At 43.1% G+C, this 17,981-nt stretch overlaps 4 protein-coding genes across 5 annotated transcripts; 2 read left to right on the top strand and 2 right to left on the bottom strand.

Annotated features, from left to right (window-relative positions):
- The first annotated feature begins 324 nt into the window (after window positions 1–324).
- On the top strand, window positions 325–4,398 carry crb3a (crumbs homolog 3a). Its single transcript, XM_030058348.1, has 4 exons — window positions 325–1,119; window positions 1,488–1,688; window positions 2,838–2,884; window positions 2,970–4,398. The coding sequence occupies exons 2-4, from the start codon at window positions 1,511–1,513 to the stop codon at window positions 3,177–3,179; spliced, it is 435 nt and encodes a 144-aa protein (XP_029914208.1). The 5' UTR covers window positions 325–1,119; window positions 1,488–1,510; the 3' UTR covers window positions 3,180–4,398.
- A 1,150-nt stretch (window positions 4,399–5,548) lies between these two features.
- tubb4bl (tubulin, beta 4B class IVb-like) lies at window positions 5,549–8,527 on the bottom strand. The gene is made up of 4 exons (XM_030058342.1): window positions 8,373–8,527; window positions 7,372–7,480; window positions 7,098–7,208; window positions 5,549–6,957 (listed from the first exon to the last, which is right to left on the bottom strand). The coding sequence occupies exons 1-4, from the start codon at window positions 8,427–8,429 to the stop codon at window positions 5,900–5,902; spliced, it is 1,335 nt and encodes a 444-aa protein (XP_029914202.1). The 5' UTR covers window positions 8,430–8,527; the 3' UTR covers window positions 5,549–5,899.
- Window positions 8,528–10,309: 1,782 nt separating this feature from the next.
- On the top strand, window positions 10,310–13,532 carry LOC115363964 (tripartite motif-containing protein 35). Of its 2 annotated transcripts, XM_030058341.1 has the most exons (6): window positions 10,310–10,957; window positions 11,248–11,343; window positions 11,425–11,655; window positions 11,741–11,763; window positions 11,856–11,974; window positions 12,089–13,532. In XM_030058341.1, the coding sequence occupies exons 1-6, from the start codon at window positions 10,562–10,564 to the stop codon at window positions 12,625–12,627; spliced, it is 1,404 nt and encodes a 467-aa protein (XP_029914201.1). In that variant the 5' UTR covers window positions 10,310–10,561; the 3' UTR covers window positions 12,628–13,532. The 2 variants fall into 2 exon arrangements, with proteins under 2 accessions (XP_029914201.1, XP_029914200.1); XM_030058340.1 differs by lacking the exon at window positions 11,741–11,763 and having other exon boundaries at window positions 11,806–11,974.
- Window positions 13,533–15,678: 2,146 nt separating this feature from the next.
- On the bottom strand, window positions 15,679–16,653 carry LOC115363155 (G-protein coupled receptor 183-like). Its single transcript, XM_030057253.1, has one exon. The coding sequence runs from the start codon at window positions 16,651–16,653 to the stop codon at window positions 15,679–15,681; it is 975 nt and encodes a 324-aa protein (XP_029913113.1).
- Between the last annotated feature and the right edge of the window lie 1,328 nt (window positions 16,654–17,981).

Raw genomic sequence — 17,981 nt, 5'->3', positions numbered from 1 at the left:
GTGTATTACATCTGCCTGAGGTACTTTTTTGGGTTTCAATTAAGTCGCCGACATATTTGTGAATAGTAAAAGTTTTAAAAGTCTTAGAGGGCTAGTATATAAACAACCCAGCAAAGCTACAAATCCCAAATTGACAGTGAGCTCTGGTCGTGTTTAGCCTATACACACACATAAAAACGCCTCATCTCAGTGCTCTCTCACTGTCCAAGAAAAAAAAAAAAAAAAAAAAAAAAGGAAAAAGTCTAACCATGGTAGATTAATGCAGCCTACATTTTCACTGGCCCTGTGACTCTGAGAATAGGAGATTAGATGAGGATTAGGGCTCATTGGAGCAGTTGGCCGCGGTATTCATCCTTAAAACATCTCAGGAATGTTGATATCCTCTCTCATGTTGGGAGGCTGAACACCTGATGGAGGCGCTATTTCATGCCGCTGCCTGTCAGGTTGCTAGGTTAGATCTGACTGGGAGGTGAAGTCAAACAATCCACACCAGTGCAGGTTATTTCTTGAGAGGAATGAGCAAGTGAGTTCAACCTGCCACCATAGTGTGTCTTGACTATGCATCATCAGCACACTAGTTTGAATTTAAAGTGAGGAAACTGGGGGGGAAACAGGCATAACACGCAGCAAACTTTATTTAAGTGCCTTTTCAAGATATGACTTTTAATGGAAAACGGGATCCGCTCCGCACCGCTGCCTCACCAAACAGCCGCATTTCCTCTCGACTTTGATGCGCAAAGACGCAAAACAAAGAAGGATCTGTCTGCTGCAGGTAGACACCGTGCTCAGGTAATGTAACATGAAACTGACCCATGTGACCAATGGCGATTTGAAGAGCGGATGGGAAAAAACTGCTTTACATAGAAACCAACAGGTAGTCGAGTCTGCGTTGTAGTCGAGCAAAGAGAGGATCCAAGTACTGCGGTTATAACACGGCAAATATTTATCCAGCCTCCAGCACAGAGTCTTGGGTGTTGGTAGCCACTGTCTTGGGATTGGGCTGCTCGTTACTGCCTCATTTATGACAAGGTGCGACGGAAGCAACATGGTTCATTCGTGAGGATCTAACCTGGCCCATCTCCGGTTTTGCTTCGATCACCTGCAAACAGCCAGATTAAGGTATGTACCATTTGATGAATCTTACTTTTCTAGTGCAAAATGCGCCTCGCTAAAAAGGAACCGCATACTTTGATGTCATTAATTAAAAGAATAGTAATTTATTCCAGTCCGCAAAAATGTTTAAAATAGAGTGAAAGAGCTATTAATAGCCTACTGCTATCTTTTACTTTGAGTCGGATTAAGGCAACAATGAAGGAAATGGTGATTCAACATCAGACACATGTTTGACTCATGGCTTGTGTCTGTTGTCAGTTGATTTAGTCACATATGGGAGTGTCAAACTGGACACAACAATCATTGTGGCTGGTATAAAGCCTGGACATGAATTGTAGGCTGTGCGAATATAATATTTCCTCATCTCTTCAAAGGGGCCTGGACAAACAAACGGTGAATGTTGGACCTGATGAAATGGGCCCGAGCTGATGCCCTGCGGTCCCGTTGCCAGTCTACCCTCGCTAGGCCCTCCTGGTCCCAGGTAGAGATGGCAGCACTCCCGGATGTACTGGCCATGCCCGGGCTCTTGATTGGGAGTGTCCTGGTGCTGGTTCTGGGCAGTAATCCTGTCTGGGGTGAGTCAGTCACCATCCCCTCATCCTCACAATCCCACACAAAACAAGCCAACCCTCTAACCACTCACACACAGACCCATTGACATGCACACACACATATATCCCATCTGCCGTTATTAACACTGCATACTGCCATGATTAAAAAAAATGTAATAGACATTGCAGAGGGAATCTCAAACATGCACGGGCTTGTCAGCATTGTTGCAAGAGCACCTTATATGAAGCAAGAGCCTTCAGCTAAATACTCAGGCACAGGACAAAGAGGTATAAGTACGTCCGGTCTTATCAGTCATTGTATTATTAGAATTCCATAATGCCGTTTCACCACATAAGTTCAGAGGCAGGTGAAATCTTGCACAGAAATGCGAGGTAGCCCCTGTTTTTTGTTGTATCTTTTAAACATTTGGTTGATACCCGTGTGGTGCCTGCCCTACAGGTTTCATGAGTATACTTTAATACTTACTCTGCAGGAAGATTTTGATAAACTTTCCATTTCGCGCTAAAATTCCTGCTCCCTCAAGCCATGCTTCTGTTATCAAGTTGTACTTTTGACCTTGCAAAGTTTACCATTTGCCTTAGTGAATGATTTACAGCGGTAGCAAATCCTTTTAAGGGTTTTGTGTTTTCAAAATTAAACATTCTTCTCCATATATTGACTCTAATACTATACTACATAGCAAAATAAGATAGATTGGGGTTGTCTTTATATATCAAACCTCACTGACTCTACAGTAGCTATGGCACAGGCTGCATTCCAGAGTCTCTGCTCCACCTTTTCCTCCTCCGCTCTCCTCACCAAGTTGTTACTGTGTAGTTTCGTGATGTCACTGAGTAATCACATGGGTGGTCATGGATAAAATGGTTGAGAAAAAAAAGAAACATTAGACTTTCTGTAATGCTTACAAGTTACTCTGTTACATAGAGGTGTACACGCTGGTGCTTCGTCTCCCTGTTTAGATGTATCTTCTCTCCATTTCACTTTTGGCATAAATGCACATTTACCTGTCTGAAACTAAATGTGCAATTACATTGCAATACACCGGGCGTTTACTTAAAGTGATGAAACTGTTCATCCGGTGTAAATGTGCCAGAGAAGAGCTTGTGTTGCAACTACACCATGAAATCCTGATTTTTTTTTTCTTTTCACAGGGAATTTTACCACTCCTACAGGCCGCCCTAGTAACAATTCAACCACTGTGAGTGAAGATATGGCACCCGCATATTCTGTCAAGTGCACAGTGTTAGAAAATGGATCAATGTCCTGTGTTTCTCCATTTGCAGGGACCCAACATCGCAGCTATTGTGGCCCCGACCGTCACTCTAGGTGTTCTGGCCATAGCCTTGGGTGTTTTTGCCTGGCTCTTCCTGGTGGTGAAAAAGAAGAGGCAGACTGAGGGGACTTACAGACCCAGTGCTGAGGAGCAGTCTGGGGCGCGCAGCGTGGAGACACCAGATGCACTCAAATTACCAAAGGAGGAAAGACTCATTTGAAACGCCGTGCCTTCATCCTCCTGCAAAGTCACAGTAATTTTATCAGGATGTTGCCTACAGACGCGAGTGTGGCTGCGTTCCTGTGTGACGAAGCTCTTTCCTTTGAGCTGAGCGATAAGAGAAGGTCAAAATCTCTCCAGGAGAAAGCGAGGATGGGGACTCCATCATTTACAAAAAGACACACTGACTTACTCACTACTTCATTTCAACAAGCTCTGACTGTTTCCTGTGTGGTACTGTGAGCAAAAGCACAGGATGTGTATGGAAGTGACATGGATTTTACGAAGAAGTTAATATTTCAAGGAGCGTCTGGACAGTCTTTCAGCAAATGAAAGACGAGCTACAGTTGTTTATCACGATTGCTAATCATATTTTACAAACATTGTCATGTCTTGGTTGTTGTAAAATGCATTTACCATGTAATTTCATAATTGGCAGTCTGATTCTGTGCAGAGCCAAGCTGCTATTATCTATGGTAGCTAAAAACACGCAAAATTGAACATGAATACTAATATACGTATGCATGGTACAAACATATGGTACCATAAGAATTATCAGATATGCACAGAGTGATTATGGGTTGAAGTCCTGATTTTGATTTCTGAAATCATTTCACTAGCGAAGATTAAGCTGATTTTTTTTTTTTTTTTTTTTTTTACCTCACACTCATGTTTTACTACTGAAAGTCCTGAGAAGAGTATTGTATTTGAAACTGAGATAAATATTTCTTGTCTCAGTGGGAAAAGTTTTAGAAGGGTTGTGTGTTAAACAACTGAGTTTATGAAAATGATATCAAGCAAAAACAAATAATTGTTTACACTGAAAATATATTTTTTTAAATTCTGGTAGTCATGCTAAATTAATGTCATTATTTGTAGTCTCTAATTTCATGGCAGATCAACCACTGTGTCTTGTATTTCATTCATGCAGAAATGTTTTATAGTATCATAGCATGTTTATGTGTATGAAAAACAAATGTTAGAATATTTGTAGAATATTTGGATCAAATAAACGTTGTAAATAATTACATGAGTTTAAAGTAACATCTTGGGAATCACATCACCCTGTTCAAATTTCAGAGCTTTCTTTAAAACAGGTGGTTATAAAAAAAAATGTCCGAAAACAAAATATGTATAGCTGAATCTCAGAATCAGATGTGGCGTGTGGGAGGCAGTTAGTAGTAATTTTTGTCATCAGAATACGCTCATTAGGAAAAAAGCCAAAAAAAAAAAAAAGGCAAAAACAAATTTTATGGACAGCATGAACCAAGACACTGAAGTCCTGTCTGTTCACTCATTTTTACTCTTTCTAGATAAGAGTGTCAGCTAAATCCATAAAATGAAGAGTTTGTACCTCTGATGTGTAGATACACTGTGAATCAAAATACAAAAAAATGCAAAAGACAGTAAGGAAGAATCAAACTATTTGGAAAGCTGGCTTAACATAAACCAGCCACAAGATTAGGGGTGGTTGTTTTTAAAAACTCACAAATATTCTATGTATCCAGTATTTTGTGCAATAATTTCTCATGAACTGATATTAACTGTTATTACTGTGTCTTAAATCTGTGTCTTAATGTGTGCCTTTCCCATTCTGATAACATTGCTGGGCAGATTGTTGAGTCAGTTCTTAGAAATGCGTCCTGAAGCTTATCTACAGTCCATTTGGCGGATAATGCAAAACAGATAGGGGCTAATGTAAACTATGGAAAATACATACATATTTTTTTTATAGTGTAGTGTTTACTGTGTCAGCAACTGTGTATCAAAACAACTGGAAATCATTCACTTTTTCATGGCAACTAGGTTAGTTTAACTGAACTGTCCCAACAACAGTGAATAAAACGGTGCATATCACGTAAGAAACTTAAGTGTTGGCCTTGCACACCACTACACAATTTTTCCAATTAGTACAATGGTAATTTGACCACACAGAATTATCTTTGTGGCTTATATTTGGAATAAGGGTTAAGGTTAGGGGGGTTAACATTCACTGATCCCTGCAGGAAAACTCTTTCTCTGCATTTTGTTTGCATGTTGTTTTTGTGTTTTTAGTGTCTGGTGGTTGATCTGTGTGTACCTGCCTGGGGACCGAAGATGGAATATATCTAGTAGCTAAATATCTTCTCATTTTGAGAGTTATGTATTTTGTGCATGGTGCTTGTTGATTAAAATAAACAAGTAAATAAGGGTTAGAGGGAAGCAAATAACAGAAAAAATACACATTTGTATAGAGGAAAGCTCCCAGATATCAGGTTGTAAACCGCTGCTCGAGTCAACATGTGGCAGAACTACATTCAAGGTAAGTGCTCTAATGTGGTCTGTCATTAATAAAGATCATATATCGAATCAATCAATGAAAACACTGAGGCAGTAGAAGTAGCCTTTAATCAGATACAAATATTTAATCATTCTCCAATATCAAGGCTTCACAGTTAGAATCACTTGCTTTTGAATTCAGCAAGGCAATGAGGGGGTAGATGTTGAGGATGTACATAATTCAGTGCATTCACAACATACAAAAAACAGAGTTTTAACAAAAAAAAACACCACTAGTATCAGTTAACATCGATCTCTAACACTAGAGCAACAGTGGTTGAGGGTGATGGTTTTTCCGAGTGTGGCAATCCAATTCATAATGGAGAGGGATGAAGGGGATGGGGTTTGGGGTTTGGGGTGTGAGGGGTGAAATGAGGTTTGGCAGCTGTGTGGGTTGAAGGTTTATGCGACTTCCTCCTCTCCCTCTTCCTCGAATTCACCCTCCTCAGCGGTGGCGTCCTGGTACTGCTGGTACTCAGACACCAGGTCGTTCATGTTGCTCTCAGCCTCAGTGAACTCCATCTCGTCCATGCCCTCGCCAGTGTACCAGTGGAGGAAGGCCTTGCGGCGGAACATGGCGGTGAACTGCTCGGAGATGCGCTTGAACAGCTCCTGGATGGCTGTGCTGTTGCCAATGAATGTGGCAGCCATTTTGAGGCCACGTGGTGGGATGTCACAGACGGCGGTCTTCACATTGTTCGGGATCCACTCGACAAAGTAGCTGCTGTTCTTGTTCTGCACATTGAGCATCTGCTCGTCCACCTCCTTCATGGACATGCGGCCCCTGAACACGGCGGCCACGGTGAGGTAGCGGCCGTGACGGGGGTCGCATGCCGCCATCATGTTCTTGGCATCAAACATTTGTTGGGTGAGCTCAGGCACTGATAGAGAGCGGTACTGCTGGCTGCCCCTGCTGGTCAGGGGGGCAAAGCCGGGCATGAAGAAGTGCAGACGGGGGAAGGGCACCATGTTGACTGCCAGTTTGCGGAGATCAGCATTGAGCTGGCCGGGGAAACGCAGGCAGGTGGTCACCCCGCTCATGGTGGCAGACACAAGGTGGTTGAGGTCTCCGTAGGTGGGTGTGGTGAGCTTAAGTGTGCGGAAGCAGATATCATAGAGAGCTTCATTGTCAATGCAATAGGTTTCATCTGTGTTTTCCACCAGCTGGTGAACGGAGAGGGTGGCATTGTAGGGCTCCACCACAGTGTCGGACACTTTGGGTGAGGGCACAACGCTGAAGGTGTTCATGATGCGGTCGGGGTACTCCTCGCGGATCTTGCTGATGAGCAGGGTGCCCATGCCGGAGCCGGTGCCACCACCAAGGGAGTGTGTGAGCTGGAAGCCCTGGAGGCAGTCGCAGCTCTCGGCCTCCTTCCTTACCACATCCAGGACTGAGTCCACCAGCTCTGCTCCCTCAGTGTAGTGGCCCTTGGCCCAGTTGTTTCCAGCTCCGCTCTGCCCTGTAATCAAGACACTCAAAATGAATTTAGTCGATCTTGGAAGCACGGTCGGTTCCACTAACTAGTGCAACATTACAAACAAGCAGCAGTGCGGATTTGGTTACAGATGAGTGCATCTTTGTTTAATTTGCATGGCTTACCAAAGACAAAGTTGTCAGGTCTGAAGATCTGCCCAAAGGGCCCAGACCTGACTGAGTCCATGGTGCCAGGCTCCAGATCCACCAGGATGGCACGGGGAACATACTTTCCCCCTGAAATGATGCAGAGTGAATCATCAATCCTGTGTTAAATCATCTGCAAATCTCAATAGTTTGCATGACTCAGTGTATGACTCTTTTCATACATGCATGATAGAAAAGCTAAGTGACATTCATTTTGCCCTGTGTTTATGTTCTTGCTCGACTCGTGGCTTACCTGTGGCCTCATTGTAGTAGACACTGATCCTGTCTAGCTGCAGATCGCTGTCTCCATGGTAGGTACCGGTGGGATCAATGCCGTGCTCATCACTGATCACCTCCCAGAACTGAGGGGGGAAAAAACAGGTGTGGTAGCAAAGAATGGAGGGATATAAGTCTATAAAACTAGTAAAATCATTCATTTCTGAAAGTTCATAGTATGCAAAAGCCTCCAACCTCCAACCAACAATATTGCTATTAAGCTAGTCTTCCTGTTTCTTGTCCAGTTATAGATCATAAATTAGAAGTCAGTTAGTCTTGCACACAGTTTGTCTCAATATTCACTTTAATCATGCAGATGGGAATAATCTGATGATAAGTAACACTTTCTTCATACACAGGAATATTCTGTACCCTTAAGGGTCTAACTTTGATTCACGGTGAATGGAGGAATTTCAATCAACTAATTGATATAATAGGCTTTAAATTGGGCATTTATCAACAAACACTGGATTGAAAAATAATCTTAGGTTAATATAGGTCATGCCTGCCATATGTGGAGGGGGAAGGGGGAAAACTCATACTGACAATGCACTTAGGCTACATTATTACAATAACCCAATCACACACCCACTTGCTCACAAACCCTGGCAATAAAACAGAAAACACAGAGGCTATTTAACATGCACTTTTTCCAATAACACGTTTACGACTGAATGGGCCGAATCTATTGTCCGGTCTGTGCACAATCTTGACCAAAATCAATGCAAAACAGTGCATGCAAAGCGTCTTCAACGCACCAGGCGCGGTGGAAAATATCAGCCAGTGATTAGGCTGTGATTTCCATATTAATTATTTGCACGGAGCATGCAACAAGAACAGGCACCGCATTGAGTTTCTAGAGAATTCCTGGAGAATGGATTAAGCGGCTCTTGTCGGCGTGCCCGCGTGAAATCCTGCACAAATCTATCGATTGCAAAACCAAACAGAAAAAACCCCCAAATGCAATCAGGCTGATACCTTGGCTCCGATCTGGTTCCCGCACTGACCGGCTTGCAAATGCACAATTTCGCGCATTTTGGAGGGATGAATGAGTGGATACTCGGATAAGCGATAATGCGAGAGGAAATCTGGTAGAGTGAGATTTCGAGGAGGGTGTCTCCTGCAGTCGACTGTCCAGGGTTGTTGCACCGCCTCTTAGACCATCTACTGGGCCGAATCGGTGGTGCAACTTGACGTCATCCCCATGGCAACCAAAGACCGGAGGAGAGAGGGAGGAACCAAGGCCCGTGGAAATGGCGGATAGGATGGGGAGATGCTGCATCAGTCATCAATGAGAATCCCATGGACGCCTCCACCCCACACCACCCACCCACCCACAGAAATGACAGATTTTGTGTGTGTGTGTGTGTGTGTGTGTGTGTGTGTGTGTGTGTGTGTGTGTGTGTGGCCCACCTGTAAACTTAAATCAAAACCTCATGTGAACGTCAGCCCTGTGCAGCCTCAACAATCACACTGCGTCATGGGTTCCATTACTTTGTGGTTAATTTTACAGTTTCAACCATGAACACAACAACAAAGTAATACTTGAAGGAGGCTGGAAGTCTCATGAAATGAAACTCAAGAATGGAGAAGTTCCTCCATCAGCCAGTCATGCAGTGGGAACAGAGTTCTCCATAAATTAGGAATGTGTGTGTGTGTGTGTGTGTGTGTGTGTGTGTGTGTGTGTGTGTGTGTGAATGAGTGCTTGTCTGGCTGTCTGCGTGCGTGCGTGTGTGTGTGTGTGTGTGTGTGTGTGTGTGTGCGTCAGCAGTGATGGACTGGAAACCTGTCCAAGATGTCTCCCTGCCCTCTGCCTAATGGGATGGGATAATCTCCATCCTCTCAGCTGGAACTCAATAGGAGTAAGCAATTTCAAGAAAATGATTGGGGGAAATTATTTTGAGCGAGGTGGCTGCGGCGTGATGGGGTATTTCCACAAAACAGGAACAGAAAGTTGGCCAAAACAACTAGGATCATGACTATGGTCTATCCTGGTGATTGCGAAAGCATCCACATACTGTAAAACAGTACTTGAATGCTTTAGGAATGATTCACTCATTAAACATTTCATGAGATCTTCTGTAACATCTTGACTGAAAATCTATCAGATGATACGAGCTTTAAAGTTGCAACATTTATTAAAAGTTTTAAGGTTATCTGGCTAGCTTGCTAATCCTGTTTTGTGGGTAAAAAAACGAAAACACAAAACACACACACACAGGACAACCAGTACCTCCCTCCCTTCCCTTTGGGAGGAAGTGGTTTGTGTGTGAGTGTGTGAGTGTAGGGGCTGGGGGCCAGGGGACGCAGATCTGTACAGCTCAAACAGTTGCTAACAGGTAGTTGAGTGGTTGCTTGACACAGCAGGGACGAACACAGTGGTTTTCAGTCTTGGTCTGCAGGGCTAAACATTTTATTTATTTCCTATGATTATTATTTTGAGCTGTGCATCAGTTGGTATATCCTTGTTTCCTAAATCCACATCTCATAAAAACAGTTTCACTGGACTTCATATCAACATGGACAAGTTTGACTTCAGTGACTGCAGTTACTGAAGTGCAAAAAACACAGTTTCATTCCAACAAACACTACAGAAGCTGAGTTCACTGCTTAACAACATCAGCTGTTGTAGCACTGTCCTCTGACCATCCCTGATTTGAGTTTGCCATATATGACACAGGGGGCTGGGAAATGCTTGGCAAGTTAGTACAGCGCACTATGAATTGAGGAAAGTAAAGATAAGCCTGCAGCCTTGGGCTGTTGACATGTACAGAGAGACAATCACATTCATATCCTGAATGATTACATTCCAAACATACAGCAAGTTAACAGCAAGTGCCTAGCTACCCAACCACTGGCCAATAGGGCTATAGTTCCTGTTTCAAAGGGCTGTTGCATAGTTCTTTTTTTTTTTTTTCTTGCTCCACACCGTGATTTAAGCTACTCCCACAGAAATCATACACAGGAAAACCAAGAGCATTTGCTGCCTCACACCAAGAACAATCGACAAGCAGAAACATTGTGTCCTTATTACAAGGCTTTCAGGGAGACAAGATTATCCAGGAGTGCTACATCAGCTACTGTAAACAGAGGAATGTTTTAATCCTGAGGATTTAAGTTGTTCTAAGTCTTGGAGCTACTTTATTGTACATGGCAAGCTGAGGATCATGTCTCTTCCAGAGGAGGACCTCACTTGCCCCATATGCTGTGACATCTTCATAGACCCTGTCCTGCTGTCATGCAGCCACAGTTTCTGCAGGGGGTGTCTGAAGCGTTGCTGGAAAACTTCAGGCTTGCGCGAGTGTCCAGTATGCAGGAAAAAGGTCTCAAAGTCCTGCCCTCTCTCCAATTTGGCTCTGAAGAATCTCTGTGAAGCTCTTCTGCAGACCAGGAGTCAAAGCTCAGTGCCAGTGGAAGAGACAATGAACTGTAATCTCCACAGGGAGAGGTTCAAACTTTTTTGTTTGGTAGACAAACAGCCCATCTGTGTGGTGTGTCAATCTTCCAAAATGCACAAGAGCCATGACTGCTCCCCCATAGAAGAGGCAGTGGTGGACTGCAAGGTGAGAGAGATCAACATAACCTGTTTCTCAAGAAGGTCAAATAGTTAAACGGACTTGCTTTTCTGTATATTTTATAAGGAGTCAGAGAGTAGCCTTAAGAGAATGTTGTTCATCAGGTCTGTCTGCAATCTGGCTGGGAGTGTTAAGCTTTTGGTAACAGAAGAGGGCCCAAAAAAAAAAAAAAAAAAATCCAAAGTATTAAAGCTTGATATCATCAGGATATCTGATCTGGCTGTTGACTATTAAGCTCCCTGTCTGAGTCCTACTGCACATTAATCTTTGACTTTCAGGATGAGCTGACTTTATCCCATAAGAGCCTGGAGGATAAACTGGAGAGACTCAAAAGAATTTGCAGGACCTCTGTAGACATGCTTGATTACATAAAGGTAAGCTGTGGAGAAGTCTCACCGTCACTGATTGTCTAACATTTTCTCAACTGAAGCCGACTTTGCAATTATCTCCCTCAGAGTCAGGCGCTGGAAACACAGATATTGATCAAGAAACAGTTTGAGCAACTCCATCAGGTCCTCTACAACGAAGAATCCGCCAGATTAGCCGCCGTGAGAAAAGAGGAAGAAGAGAAGATGGCGGGAGTGAAGGATAAAATTAAAGAGATTTCAGCAGAGATACTGTCCCTCACCGAGACCATCATCGTCCTAAAGGAGGAGCTGAAAGAAGATGACCTGGTCTTGTTGAAGGTTAGCACATTGAATTTACATGAACCTCTTAATTATTGTTCACGAAATCCGCCCAACTTCACAAAGTGTTGTTGTTTTTTTCCAGAATTATAAAGCCACACTGGAGAGGTACGTCAACGTCAATGTGCTTTATACTTTCTTCTGTTTTAGTGTGCTGAGTGGGACAAATTCTCAGTAGAGGCTGCCTGTTGTAATTACAGGGCCAAGAGTGCACAGCTTGATTCTGAATATATGTCTGGGGTACTGATGGATGTGACCTCGCATCTGTGCAACCTAAAGTACAGAGTCTGGGAAAAAATGCTGGATCATGTTGAGTACAGTGAGTACACCTGCCATTTTCTTCACATTTCTGAGGATAAGAGTTGCGTTGCATACAACCAAAACCTGTCCAACATGTACACTTTTATCTTTGGTCAATTTTTCTCTCTGTTAGCTCCTGTGACACTGGACCCTAACACAGCCCACCCCTGCCTTATCCTGTCTGACGACTTCACTTCCCTCCACTACTCAAGCCAGCCCAGGCATTGCCCTGACAACCCAGAGCGCTTCCACATCAGCGCTGAAGTGGTAGGCATGACTGCTCTCGGCTCAGGAAGCCACCACTGGATTGTGGAAACAGGAAGTAACCAGGACTGGCTTCTGGGTGTGGTCTCTTTGTCGGTTCCAAGAAATGCCGAGGTCTCCGCCCGGCCTGAGAATGGATTCTGGACGTTGTGTTTCCGGGACGGAGAGTTCAGGGCAATGACCTCACCACCCACCCCTTTCACAGTGTCAAAAACACCCAACCAAGTCAAAGTGCAGCTGGATTTTGACAAGGGGACTTTGTCTTTTTTGGACTCCGTTGATGATACGCTGCTTTATGAATTTACACACACATTCACAGAAACATTGCTTCCGTATTTTTATACGCAAAGCCAGCACCCACTGAAGATCCTGCCAGAAAATGTATTTGCCACAGTGTTACGCAAATGAGGGGATGGTTGGGTGTAATGTTACATGCCATTTCAGTGCTGTTTTAATAAATGAAATGAAGGTCATTCCTCAAAGCTCAAAGGTGGAATTGATACTGCACAGACAAAGCAACGGCTTTGTCTCTTTGTTTCTCTCAGGGCAAATATGCACAAGACTTTTGATTAATTAAAGATGATTTATTCACCAAGTCATGTTACTGTTTCAAAACATTTTGTCACAATATTAACCTTTGTGTTTACACTTGCTGCAGATAGTTACATCCCTGAACAAAATCACTGAGTGAATGAAATAGGGGTAAACTTGTCCTGTACAACAGGTCTTTCATACAAATGCTGCATTATCCTCACCACTGGAGCGTACTAAATCCAACCTTTAAAGCTGGCTCTTCTGGCTGGCTGCTGATGAGAGATCTTGGCATCATCAAGGATCCAGACAGGGTTCCTGCAATACCAATGTGTCTGAAGAGGCATTCATCTCTATTGTGTGAGGAAGCAGGGCATCTATGCTTCTTCTAACAAAACATAACAGAGGAAACAACAAGAAAAGACGAAAGGCAAAGAAAGGAAAGGATTCTGCCAGGGCACTGGGGAGCCCATCATCTCATCCATCCAAATCCAAGTTTGTTTATATTGTGTCCACATTCTCAGTGCTTTAAGATAAGATGACCTTTATCTTCTACAGATGTGGAAATTTGGGCTTAGCACAGTTGCTGCAGCCGCTCTGTAGTGTCTTCCCAGTTTTATGAATTCTTTAAATAGGGGGTGAACAGGATAACACACAGTTTGCCCAGGTTTTTGTTTCACCTGCATTTTACATACATACATCCTAGTTGTCTCTGCTCTTTCTGAATAATTTTACTGGCAATGTTTCTAATTCTGGATTGTCTATTTTTGGTCTTAGACCCCAGGTGCCTACACCATGTACACATATTAAAAGCTGAAATACTTTCAACAAGACTTCTGTAAACAGTCCTCAAAAATTTTCTTCAAAAACTTACAATTACTTTGTTGTTAAGTTGTTGTGATTTTAAATTCTGTGAATGGCATTATTTTCTAATAATCAGAATATTTGAAATTAGCCATATGATTTCTTGTACAGTTCCATTAATGAAATCCATGCTGGAAATGGAAAGTGACCATGGTCAAGTAATGCATGAAGGTTTTTAATAAATTCACAAGAGAAGTGTTTTACATTTTTGTATGAAGTGACTTTCTTGTGTAACTTTATGCTTTCAGGTTGACCCATTTATCCATCCATTTTCTGCTGCTCAGTAGCAGGCTAAGGAGGTCAGATCAGGCGGTCCTATCCTCCTGGGAGATCCCAAGGCATTCCCAGGCCAGTGGGGATACATGATCCCTCCAGTGAGTCTTGGGTCTTCCCCAAGGTCTCCTCCCAGTTGGTTGTGCCAAGAACACCTCCATGGGGAGGCGTCCAGGAGGCATTGTAGCTACACTCAGTGGCCACTTTATTAGGTCCACCTGCTCAATCTAATACAATCCAAGCGAAGTGTTGTGCCATAAAGTTTAGTTTTATGATGCTTATAATGCTCAGGTTTTCTTTTTGTCACAGTAATAAAGGTGTTCACAATTCTATGTTTGGCATTGAGCTCATAATTAGTGCTGCTGCTGGACTGGACAACATTTTTTGATAGCTGTTTCTACGATTCTGTCCCCCTCATGTACATAAATAGGGAGGACAAAAAAATAGAAACACCTCTCAATATAATGTAGTCCAGTACAAGACCTCTGCAAACTACAACCTCAGTAATAAACATATAAATTTACACATTCTCAACAATGTCAACCAAAACTGAACATTGAAAACTTTCTTAAAAGGAAAAATTTATGGCAGAGTTGTTGCACTAAACTGCATTAGACTGTACAGGTGGAGCTAATGAAGTGGCCACTGAGTGTCGATGCCTGGACCACCTCAGCTGACTCCTTCCAGTGCTCAGGAGCAGCAGTTCTGCTGTGAGCTCCTTGTGGATGTCTGAGCTCCTCACCCTGTCCCAGAGGATGTGCTCAGCCAGCCTGATTAATTTAATGTCACCATTTTCACACATGGTCTCCTCACTCTGTCAGATTTATCTTTCCACAAAAATGTGAATATTTTGTGACTGTGTAATTTAAAGAAAGAATCAGGGGAGAAGAAGTGACTAACTGTAACCTAAATCGAAGTTAATGTTAACATAACCCATTTTAATTGCATTTTAATTGCATTTAATTGCATTCCCATTAGAACTCACTTACTTATTCACACACACACACACACACACACTGTGCGCACACACACACACACACACACACACACACACACACACACACACACACACACACACACAGTGTTACAAACAACCCTGTAGAAAACCTTGCATGCTGTATGTGTTTAATTGTAACAGGTAAATCACAATTTCAGGTGATGCAGACTTTTTAGACTCTCATGTAACACAGAATTTCCTTGCCCACATCGAAAGGATTATCTTTTACTGTTGTGTGTGTTGTTTCCTCTTTGTACACACGATGGCGCCAAAGTCTAGCAAATTACAATATAATGGCTTTGGTGAAGATTTGACAACAGCAGAGCAAAGTACAGTGTATATTCAAGGTTTCTAAAATTATCTAACAAGAGCACAGATAATTTAAATTTTTCATTTGTCACATTTTATGTCATTTCTGCTTTATTTGACAGACGAAGAGAGAGAGAGAGAGAGAGAGAGAGAGAGAGAGAGATGATGACAAGGGTCCTTTGCTATGTTGCAGGTGCATAGTGTGCTCCTCAGCCAACCGGGCCACATGGCCACTTGTTATTACAGTAATACAGAGTGTATCTTCAGAAAATAAAGTAATTTATACATTCAGGTACAGGTAGTGTGCCATATAGAAGGAAGACAAACAGACAAAAATAAGGGAGTATTTGAAACTTTTTTTATGTTTTTTTCCCCCACTTTTAGGAATGTTCCTTACACTCTTAAACCTCTTGATTTGTGACAAATTTTAGATGCGGTATCAGTATCGTTCAGGATGTGCTTTTGATGTTTCGGCCTTCTTAAAATTAAGCAGGTGGGTTTTGCGCAGGTGGGATTTTGTTCTTTTCTGCCTTGCAGCACGTGCGACACCTCTGAATGCAGGCATCAGGGAGGAAGGGAACCTGCTCCAAACGGGACAGGTAGATAAGTGGTTGGATGCTGCTGCTGATGTTGATGAAGGCGAAGCCCACCGGCTGCACGTAGCAGCGGAAGGCATCAGGGGGGTAGTAGTCTTCAAAGGGGAACAGCACTACAGGGGGCAGATAGTTGCAGATGATGATGCACAGGATGAAGAGCACCATCTTGAAGGCTTTCTTCTTCATGGGGTGCATCTCGTCTTTTCCTGCCCCACGGGACTTCTTCAGAGCCCACAGGATGCTGAGGTTACACACAATCATCCAGGTGAATGTGGCCAGGACCTCACCAGTGAACACCTTCTCAAAGTTGGGCAAACCTCCCACAGTTTTGGCTGAGGCGTAGGCAAAAGTGAGGCAGAGGACCAGCACAGAGAGGCCTGCCCTGTACTTGGTGTCTTTCAGCTGGCTAAATGCAACAGGGAAGAGCACGGCCACAAAGCGGTCCAGGCAGATACAGGAGAGGAACAGAGGCCCACTGGTGTCTTTTACACCATAGGAAAACTTAATGGCGGACCACACCTCCTTGCTGTGCCAGTAGTAGAGGTTCAGGAAGCTGAAAGGGACCATGGTGCCAAAGTATGCATCCATGAAGGCCAGGCAGCCCAGGAATATATCTGATGTTGACGGCTCCTTGCGATTGTGGATGAGAATTGCAATGACGAGGATGTTGGCAGGAAGTCCCACAATCACATTGAAGATCTGCACGGTCAAATCAAAGAGAATGCCCTCCACCTGTAAATCACATCCATCAAACACACTGAAGGGTTTGACGGTGGCATTGGACGTGATGACAGTTGTATTGAGAGGGGATGGTGGAGTTGTGAAGGAGGTCGAGTTCAGTGTTGTGGTCATATTTTCTGCCATGGTTTTGAGACAGCAAAGACCAGATTTGGAGCGCCAGGACTCTGAGGAGAGCAAAAAAAGCATAATAATAATGTGCAGGATCAAAAATGACAACTGAGCTTGACCCTCTTGACAGCATTCGCTCACTTTTTCATGCTCTCACTTTTGTGAATTCATGTATTAACCCGCAATGTCTGGTTAAAACTAATGATGGGGTGACAGATATGCAAAGGCAGAGGGCTTAAGTAAATGATGCAGTATAAATTAACCATATCCTTGCTTGTTACAGGTCATATAACTTCAGCATCAAACATTAAGAGGACTGATACTTTGACTTGTTTTCTACCTCAGTGCAAATTAAGCAGTGTGTGCCATGTCAAAAACACTGTTGCTAATTAGAGTCCTAGTCTCTAATCTGTTGAGGACTTTAGTCTCAGATGAGTTAAAGATCCTACAGAGCAAAGTGTGACAGTTCCCAGACAGAAAAACATATTACAAACACCGTCAGGGCTTCTCCTCAGGCTATTATGTTGTTATTGTGACTTTACAGCTGCTCCTCAGGGAGTCTTGACTCTGTATGCTAACTCACCTAGGGGACTCACGCTAAAAGCACCACCCTTTTCACGGCTGAATAAAAGGACAACTCGCTCCGAATCAAAATGGCAAAGTTCATACTCTGCATGCAGGCAATTGCTTAAGACGTTTTCTGGTAAGGGCAGTGGGAAACGTATGATTTCTTTAAGTATTTGAATGTCCTTTTCTGACATTTTGCTATTCCTAAAGCAAATATTTAACCAGAGAATGACTATTACCTGAAAAACAAATTCAATATAGGCTGTATTGATGGAAAAATAACTGCTAAGGGGTCAGAGATGATGTAAAGTTGGGGCTGTTTTGAGGAGAGATGACCATGAGCTCTGTGTCTCAGAGGACAATAAATAAATAAATAAATAAATGAATAAATAAAATAAAACAAATCAAATAATTTTTTTTTTCTTATTTGGTCGTTTTGTTGTGTTTTCCTGAATTTATGACTACTTCGAGTGGCTCTGAGAAAGGCTGATCTCAAAAAGTCTTAACAGGCTGTGCACCTGATCTCCCTCCTCTGTATGGATTACTTTATGCTATTGGGCTTTACATCTGTCAAGGGGCCTATTCTGGTTCAAAGTGCACGTCTCTTCTCCGAGCTCAATAGATTGTGTCGCTCACCTCCCTCTGCTGGCTCTGCCCCGGGGCACAGCAGCTCCTCTGGGCCTAATCACACAGAAAGCAGGGGGATGCTCTTTGCCAAAGATGCTAAGTCTCCAGGGATGACAGACTTAATCAATTGTGTTTTTCTGCAGGCATAT

This window comes from Myripristis murdjan, chromosome 8 (genome assembly GCF_902150065.1).
Source record: "Myripristis murdjan chromosome 8, fMyrMur1.1, whole genome shotgun sequence".
NCBI lineage: Eukaryota > Metazoa > Chordata > Actinopteri > Holocentriformes > Holocentridae > Myripristis > Myripristis murdjan.
The sequence above is the reverse complement of the archived record's forward strand: the minus strand, read 5'-3'. Positions and strand labels throughout refer to the sequence as shown.